Source organism: Malania oleifera, chromosome 9, assembly GCF_029873635.1.
Source record: "Malania oleifera isolate guangnan ecotype guangnan chromosome 9, ASM2987363v1, whole genome shotgun sequence".
Classification (NCBI taxonomy): domain Eukaryota; kingdom Viridiplantae; phylum Streptophyta; class Magnoliopsida; order Santalales; family Ximeniaceae; genus Malania; species Malania oleifera.
In genome coordinates, this window is record NC_080425.1 from 51,102,467 (window position 1) to 51,112,080 (window position 9,614).

Consider the following 9,614-nt stretch of genomic DNA (forward strand, 5'->3'; position numbering starts at 1 on the left):
TTAGAATTTGGCTGGATGCCAATTCAGCAGACACTTCAACAAACTCCAAAAATATGATTCATATTTTTGAATAGAATATTTTCAGTGTGCATGAACTATTCTTAGTAATATCATTTTCAGACTTATACCTACACGTGTTACATACTAATTTAATTTAAAATATTTCTATAACTAATAATATTGATATACCTAAAAATATATTCACTCAAAAGGAGGAAAGATTTCCATTCTACCATTAAACCTCCTTACATAACCAATATACGAGCATTAATGCATATATATTCATAAGAAGGAACAGTTATAAAACTATACTTAAAATCTCCACATAAATAATTAAATACCCATAAAATCTTTGTAATCCCTACCAGCCAAGGTCGGCTCTTCACAACATGGGGCCCTAGGCGAGATTTAATCGAGACCCTTAATATTTTGTTTAAAATTTTTTTTTTCTTTATTTTTCATATCTAGATTCATATTTTTTCGTTGACATAATTAATTTTCAAAATTAACACTAACTATAAATTGACAAATTATGTAAATAAAAATAAATTTAATAAATTTATAAAAATAATAGATTGAAACAATATAATCTGATTATTATTATTATTATTATTGCAAATCGATCGCGAGCGAGACTTTAGAGATATTGGATTCTTACTGGATACAACGCTCTAACCTCAAAACTTCCAAAATATAAGAAAAAATAGAAAAAAAAAAATTAGAGTGAAAATAAAAGGAAAATAATGCACAAACATTGAAATCAAAATTTGGGTTAATGAAAATTATAGAGAATCAGAGACTCAAAAATGATGAATACAAGAGTCGGAGCAAAAATCATAGAGAGATCGAGAGTGTGAGAGATGAAAATTTTTTTTTAGAGAGGCTAAGAGAGAGATGAGAGTAATAGATAGAAATATAATAAAGTTGTTAGTTGGGAAGTTAATGAGACTTGAAAAAAAAATTTTAAATTGCATTTATTTTATATTTTTAAATATAATTTCATTTATTTGTTAGTTGGGTTAGGAAGTCAATATATGGGAAGAGAGTATAATAAATAATGTTAATATTATTTAATTAAAAAAATTTAGAATCTCAAAAATATATTATTATATTAAAAAAAATTTAAGGACCTCGAGGCAAAGCATCTCAGCTGCCTAAAGAAAAAGTCAGCCCTGCCACCAGCATAATAAAGACCACTATAAAAAGGGGGCTTAGAGAGAAGACAAATATTTTAATAAAATTCACTTCCTTCTATCGTTGTAATTTAAAATCTTTCATTAGTCTTTTACTTAGCTATCCGGGTCATCCCCGGAGTGCACTCCCTCTCGATCTTAGCCATTTGCGAAAGTCATTATTCAATTTTTAGGCAACAACAAATATTTATCCTCGGAGGAAAATAAAAAAGATACGCATGACATTTTTAAAAATTTGCGCACGCATCTGTGAGGTTGCTCAGACTCAGATTTTCTATCCTCTCCCCTCTATAAATGCGCATGTCCCGATTAATACGCAACTTTGGGAGATAGAGAGAGGGAAAGGAGGAGAGTTGGAGAGAGAGAGAGAGAGAGAGAGAGAGAGGCGATGGATCGGAGGGAGAAGGAGGATCACGACGTAGAGATCGAAGGAGTGTTCATGGAGGGGAGCGAGAGGGAGGTCATGGACAGGTACGAGTCGGAGAAGGAAGTCATTTTGGGGATGAGACAGCCTCTTCTCGTCAAGAACAGGATGAACAATACCTCTCAGATTGCCATTGTCGGAGCTAAAGTTTTCCCCATTGAGAGCCTCGATTACGAGTACGCATCGCTACATTTCTCATTCTCATTCTTACTTTCTATTTCCTACACGTATATATACTGAGACATCGATCCGTACGAATGTATCTGCTCTTTGTTTTGCTTTTGTTTGGGCCTTCTCTCATGTTTTAGATCCTTCAGCTGTTTGCTTGTCTAAATCTTCAGCTTTAGTTTCCGAATTTTATGGTACCGAATATTGATTTTGGTTTGAGTTAAAATTCATCATTTTTTTTCCTTTAAATTTTTAATGATATTGTATCTGTTTTTGGAATTGTGTTTCTGTTGATAAAAAAAATTATTATTATTATGTTTTTGTGGTGGGTGGTGGGTGGGTGCTCTGTATCAGAACCTCACAGAAACACAAGCGGAAAGAATTGGGAAAAAGAAATTCAACTTTTGAAAATTGCGATGTAATTTCGTTTGTAAAAAATTACAATATAATTCCAATTTTGCGGTTGGCTAAAAATTTGGTTTCGTGCGAACTGCGTGTGACAGCATTTAACCATGTGCAAAGTTGTGTTTGCTTGCACGCTAGAATCATAGAACTGCCTGTTTCATGTTGTTGAGTTATTGATTCAATGCCCTTAGATTGTTAATTTACTTTTTATTTTATCACGAAGTTGCTTTAATAAATTTTTTATTTGGTCGGTTTAGTTTGCCTTTTTTTTTTATGCTTCATACATCCATTAGATTTTGAACTCAAAGAAATAAAGCTGACTCTGTCTGCCGTAGAAGAGCATAATAAGAATGTGTCACATTAGCCCTTTTCTGGGTGCTCAACTCAATTTGGTGAAAAGTGAATTCCTTTCCAAGAATTTGCGCTGAGATTATCAAATACTAATTCTTTCCATGCTACACTATGCTTTAAACCTAATGGTTCTGCAGCATATATGACTAGGTTTGCTGTCACCAAGAAAATGCTGTTTTCATTTTTAAGATTTGTTATTGGCATAACTATTCGAAATATTTGATTTTACTTGTTTGTATGCATTTTCGCAGGATTGTTGAGAATGACCTTTTTAAGCAGGACTGGAGATCTAGGAAAAAGGTTGAGATATTTCAGTATATCGTGCTTAAGTGGACCCTTGCCCTTCTCATTGGGTTAAGTACTGGGCTTGTTGGCTTCTTTAATAACCTTGCAGTCGAAAATATAGCTGGTTTCAAACTTCTGCTCATTAACAATCTCATGCTTGGGCAAAAGTAAGTCTGATTACTGCAACTGAAATATTATTTTAAGCTTATTACTAAAATCAGCTTCAAACTACTTATTGAAGTTGTTCCATTTGTTTCATTGAATAATGGCATGCTTACTACTGTGCACCAAAAATTATTTGCTGCAACTCTCCTCAATATTTATCATATTGGTTGAAATTCTGCTGGCATGAAACCTGTGTATTGTAAATTGTGATATTTAAACCTGTAAATGAACTAAAATCTTTAATATAGACCTGCATATTGGTGGAACTGAAATAGCATTTCTTCTTCATAGTATTTCATGCTATCATGGTTATTTTTAATGCCGTATAGCATCAAATGAGGCTCCAGTGCTTTTAGGGTAATGGTTCATTCGTAGACTTGAGTAGGCTGGAGTTCTGGACTCAAGGTAGTGTTTAACATGAAGTTTGAGATCCGAGAACAAGTAAGCCGGGTTGAGTCAGAGTAGCCATTTCATGAGAAAAATAAAAATAAATAAATAAATGTTTTGACCATGTCCAAACCACCACTCCAGGACCTACCTCGGTGGAAACAAATAATGACCACTGAATCCATTTGGTTTTCTTTTATGTTGCTTTGTAATAATAATAACAATTATTACATTGCTTTATTATAATAAATAGTAATTTGTCTTCTATGTTGCTTTGTTAATTTGTAATAATAATAACGATTATTACATTGCTTTATTATAATAAATAGTAATAACTATTCTTGTTTTTGTTGTTGTTGCTGTTGCTGCTGCTATTTTTATGCCTGAAAGCTGTGCTACTTTATTTGTTTTAATGGTTGGATCTGAATCTTTATCTTGCATCTCTAATCAGTTCTAATTGTGATATTTGATTTTTCAAATCAAGTTCAATTTTAGACTAAATGCTTCTTTTTGAAAAAATATATATTGTGCTAAGGTGATCCTCGTACAATTGATCTCCACAATTATGGAGTCTGGAATAACTGTGAGGTGACCCTGATTCCAGTGCAGGTATATTCAAGCATTTGCAGCATACGCTGGTTGCAACATGGTTTTAGCAGTTGCTGCTGCTGCCCTCTGCGCTTACATTGCTCCTGCAGCAGCAGGCTCTGGCATACCTGAGGTGAAAGCTTATCTCAATGGTGTCGATGCCCATTCTATATTAGCTCCAAGTACCCTCGTAGTAAAGGTGTGTATAGTCACCCTGTTTCTACATATATTAGTGTGTGCGTGTGCATGTGCATGTGCATATTTGGTCCAGTAACTCCTGGCTGCCAGCGAGTAACCCTTATTTTTCTACAAATTAACCAATCCAAACTCTTCTTTTTCTTCTTCTCTGTTGGGTGTGAGACCCAAATTCCCGCAAATTAACAATTATTTACTGCAAGTTGCTTATTGGGTGAATTGGAAATCTTTCACGCCTCACATTCCAAAACACAATCCTGCTGTCAGCAACATCGATACAGGGTTTGTGGCCTTGGTATCAAACACCATGCCCCTACCCTTGCACCTGATTAACTCAGTTTCAAGAACCTTATTTCTGATTTCTTTGACAAATTCTCACTCTACATTTCAATTGGTACCTCCCGACCACTGGAAAAATTGTGATTTTCAGTTGGAACCTCCAGATCACTGGAAAACTCATGGACTGTGTAGTGCTTGAAAGGATTAAGCCTGTAGCATAGAAAGTTGAGATGTCGCTGTCGCAGACCAAGGGATGTCACCATTATTCTTCTCTTCTGTGTTGGGATATGAAACATGTAGTGGGTCAATGAGAGGGTTTGTGATGTGGCATAGTCGAGGTGGAGAATAATGTGATGAGGCTGTGAGGAAGGCTAGCTTTAGAGGAAGGTGGGTCCTCTTGGTGCATGTTAGTGAAGCTTATCCATGACACATTCAAATGTTAATTAGCTCGAGCAGCTATTGAACCTGACTTTTCTTGGCATGCGTGGCAACAATTATGGGTCTGAGGTGCAGAAAATCACTTTGTGAAGATATCACGAAGGTTATAAATGTGTATGTGTGTTTGTGGGTCTGTTTGTTGGGCAAGTGGCAATCCCTAATGATCAATCTATGGGAAATTAGAAATATTGTGGAAATTCTATCTCCATGAAAGACAATTCATTTCTAAAGGGACTGAAAAGTAAATGTCTGATGTAAAAGATAAAAAGGTAAAATCTAAATGTTCCTTCTCATTCTCAATGTTTGTTTCTGAGCATTGAAATCAATATGTTTTTACTACATACAATTGTGGAATAAATTGATTTTGTAGATCAAAAGACCTTACGAGAATGATATTTTTAAAGAGTTTTCTATATATCCTTGTTATTTACCTAAATTTTTCTTATGCAGAGCATATATGTTATGCAAGGTATTGATGTTCATTAGACTTTGATGTATTCTTATGACCCTTCAACTGGCAATGCTAATTAATCAACAGTGTGGTTATTGCATTTGGACCCTTTTTTTTTTTTCCTTTTTATAAAAATATTACTGAAGCAGTGACTAATTGCAAATTGCTTGATACTTAGACATGGTTATTGGTTAATAAACTAATGCTCTTGTTGATTGCTGCTCTTGTTAATAAACTAATGCTCTTTTATTAATGTTTTTATAGTTATAGTAATTAATTTTTGGAATGGATATCTATTGCCGAATTTTATTACCAATGCTGTCAATAAGAGCCCTTTAAAAAAAAAGATTTCCTTTTTATGACTGAATAATCTGTATCTTGCAGATTTTTGGTTCGATTTTTGGAGTTGCTGCTGGATTTGTTGTTGGTAAGGAAGGGCCCATGGTCCACACAGGGGCTTGCATAGCCAACTTACTTGGGCAGGGAGGTTCCCGCAAATACCATTTGACTTGGAGATGGCTCAGATACTTCAAAAATGATAGGGATCGGCGGGATTTGATCACATGTGGTGCTGCTGCTGGTGTTGCAGCTGCCTTTCGTGCCCCGGTTGGAGGGGTCCTCTTTGCACTTGAAGAAGCAGCTTCATGGTCACTCTCTCTCTCTCTCTCTCTCTCTCTCTCTCTCTCTCTCTCAGGTGTATTGTTTTGTTGGAAACCCTTGACTTGAACAATTGTGCGCATATGCGGTTTTAGATTTACTTAAACAAGTGTTTTGGGGGATAGGGAGTGTAGAACTATTGATAAATATATATATCTTCTTTAATTAGGTTTTGGCTTAAATTATGGTAAAGAAAAATTTAAGAAAACAAGGAGTCACATTGAATGGGATCAATCTCTCTCTGTTTCTCTCTCTCTCGCTCTCTCTCTCTCTCTCTCTCTCATTCTTGTATCTGAGTTGCAAATGATAGCACTGAAATTTGAAAGTCATGGTTTGATATCTCATATACACCTGTGACTGCTAGATAGAATATATTTAAAGAAGCCAGAAACCAATTAGAGATGAGTTGCTTGCAAACATTTCAGAATTGTTCAAAATAATTTTTGAATTCAATTAATTCACTTGATCTATCTTGGATCCTGGCAAACAATGTTTGCTGCCTGGATGTAGTCAAAAAACATTATTGCAATGCACAATTATTTCTAAGTAGAAAATTTTGGTTCAATAGATTGCCAGTTGACATTGTTACGAGTGATATTTTAAGTTTTCCTCTTTTATGTCTTTCAGGTGGCGGAGTGCTCTTCTCTGGAGAACATTTTTTACAACTGCTGTCGTGGCAGTGGTTTTAAGAACATTCATACAATTTTGCCGGAGTGGTCAATGTGGTTTATTTGGGCAAGGAGGTCTGATCATGTTTGATGTCAATTCGGCAACAGCCACTTATGATACTGCAGATTTACTGGCTGTTATATTTCTTGGAATTGTTGGAGGCATTTTCGGAAGCCTTTACAATTATCTTGTTGACAAGGTCCTTCGTACTTATAGCATTTTAAATGAGTATGCCCTTGCACTCCTCTTTATTGTGAAAAAAATATTATTTGTTACATTTGTTTTACTAGACAATATACTATTAACAAAACCATTTAGAAATTGTGAAAAAAAAAAAAAAAAACTGCATTTGCAATTTTTCAGAGCATGTAGAAAAAGTTTTATCATGTGCAAGCCCATCATCATGGCCTGCTAGTGAATTACAGAAATTTTATGCATCTTTAAAATGTTCATTTCTGATTATAGTTTTACTTTTTCCAACCTAAACTTTTTTTAAAAAAAAAAATAATAATAATATGCATTATCTCTCCTGTAGGATTAATTTTTAATTTTTTATCAAATTTGTTTTTGGCACATCACTTTATTCTTCTCGCTTTTTCTTCATTTTTTATTGTGTTCAACCTAATACAAAACTAGAGATTTTTTACGGCTATATCATTTTTTATTTTTATGTGCTAACTAAAATTGAATTTGAAGCGACAGAGATGCAAAATTTACCACTGACGTTTGGAGTGAATTGCAGGAGAGGTCCTGCATTTAAAATTCTGCTTGTCATGACCATCTCTCTTCTTACCTCTTGCTGCTCATATGGCCTTCCATGGCTTGCACACTGTGCTCCATGCCCTGTTGAATTGAAGGAACGCTGCCCAACCTTAGGCCGCTCTGGTAACTTCAAGAACTTCCAATGCCCACCAGGCCATTACAATGACCTTGCATCCCTCTTACTCAACACCAACGATGATGCTATCCGCAATCTATTGACCTCTCAAACTGAGAAGGAATTTCACCTCTCTACCCTCGTCATTTTCTTCGCTGCTATGTACTGCCTTGGCATTATCACTTATGGCATTGCAATCCCATCTGGGCTCTTCATCCCTGTTATACTTGCTGGAGCGTCCTATGGGCGCCTACTTGGGAAACTCCTTGGTCCTCTCTCTGATCTTGATAAAGGTCTTTTCGCCATCCTTGGTGCTGCCTCCTTCCTTGGTGGCACTATGAGAATGACAGTTTCGCTTTGTGTCATACTGCTAGAACTTACTAATGATCTATTATTGCTCCCACTGGTGATGTTAGTTCTCCTAATTTCGAAAACCGTGGCCGACTGCTTCAACAAGGGAGTCTATGATCAAATTGTGAGAATGAAGGGTTTGCCCTACATGGAGTCCCATGCAGAACCATACATGAGGCATTTGGTTGCAAGCGATGTAGTTTCTGGTCCTTTAGTCACCTTTTCTGGTGTTGAAAAAGTGGGGAATATATACCATGCTTTGAAGAAGACAAGTCATAATGGGTTCCCTGTGATTGATGAGCCACCATTCACGACCGCACCTGAATTATGTGGGCTGGTTTTGAGGTCTCATTTACTCGTTTTGCTTAAAGGAAAGAAGTTTACAAAGCAGAGGGCGTTGGTGGGATCAGAAATGACGAGGAGATTTAAAGCACACGATTTTGCAAAAGCAGGATCAGGCAAGGGGATCAAACTAGAGGATTTGGATATAAAGGAGGAGGAGATGGAGCTGTACGTCGACCTCCATCCCATCACCAACACATCACCTTATACAGTGGTGGAAACAATGTCTCTAGCCAAAGCTGCACTCCTCTTCCGGGAGCTTGGCCTCAGGCACCTGTGCGTTGTGCCAAAGACACCAGGGGTGAGTTACTCTTCTTCCCCCATTCCTGCCAGTGCCCATTTTTTGAAATTTCATTTTTTTCTTCCCCTCGAATAAAATGCTTCATCCAACGGATCATTTTGTATAGTAAATAACAAGCGTGTGGTGAGAAAACATTAACAAATATTCATTTAGCTAATGGATTTCTTGATTTGCATATGTTCTGCAGAGGCCTCCAATTGTTGGAATTCTGACACGGCACGACTTCATGCCGGAGCACGTGCTGGGAATCTACCCTCAATTTAACCACCACAAGTAGAGCAAGAAGGCCCCGTTTGCTCTGCTCAATCTTCTTCCATTTTTTTTATTTTTATTTTTTATTTTGTTCTTGAAGTTGAAAGCGGGGCGTTTAAGGGGAAAGCAAATTTGATTCAAAGAAACAAAAACAATGGAGTCTGCTCAGACTCGGATCTGCAGTTGCTTTGTACAGTCTGTATTACTCTCTATTCAAATGCCATTATATACAACAGAGTTTGGTTAAATCTGGATTCTATCAAACTCTGCTGCCATTGGAAATGTGTTGGGCTCGACTCTTGTAATGTTTTTGAAAAATAAAGAAATAATAGAATATTTTCTAAACTAAACCTGCCCTTTATTTTCATTTTCAAAAACAATGCTTTGTTTTCTTCTATCAATCTCTGCTGCCATTTGAAATGTGTTGGAAACATGTTCTGTAAAGATGTTCTGTTTGCTGCTTTAATTTTTATAATCTGTTTTCGTTTTCTGTTTTCAAAATTTTCAATTCTGTACGCTAAAAAAAAAAACTATAAATAATGCTTTGTTTACATTTTCAGCTTTTTTTGTTTTTTTGGTTTTTGTTTTTAGCTGTTTTCAGAAATTTTAAAACTAAATTTTATGATTTTTAGTTGATTTGAGAACCACCAAGAAATTTTAATATTTAGAATTAACATTAGTGGATTAAATCATTCATTTTATACATAATTTATAATTAAAATAAAAATAAAATATTTATCTGAATTTAATAATATGAATACAATTTTCAAAAAAAATAAAAATAAAAATAATATGACAAACAAATATTTTTTATTATTTTTCTGTTGTTCCCTTTT

General features: G+C 35.3%; 1 protein-coding gene across 2 annotated transcripts; it reads left to right on the forward strand.

Annotated features, from left to right (window-relative positions):
- The first annotated feature begins 1,359 nt into the window (after positions 1-1,359).
- LOC131164362 (chloride channel protein CLC-c) lies at positions 1,360-9,128 on the forward strand. 2 transcript variants are annotated; one of them, XM_058121494.1, is made up of 7 exons: positions 1,360-1,793; positions 2,793-2,993; positions 3,988-4,165; positions 5,714-5,976; positions 6,614-6,883; positions 7,398-8,526; positions 8,714-9,128. In XM_058121494.1, the coding sequence occupies exons 1-7, from the start codon at positions 1,582-1,584 to the stop codon at positions 8,801-8,803; spliced, it is 2,343 nt and encodes a 780-aa protein (XP_057977477.1). In that variant the 5' UTR covers positions 1,360-1,581; the 3' UTR covers positions 8,804-9,128. The 2 variants fall into 2 exon arrangements, with proteins under 2 accessions (XP_057977477.1, XP_057977478.1); XM_058121495.1 differs by lacking the exon at positions 1,360-1,793 and having other exon boundaries at positions 2,897-2,993; positions 3,983-4,165.
- Positions 9,129-9,614: the final 486 nt, after the last annotated feature.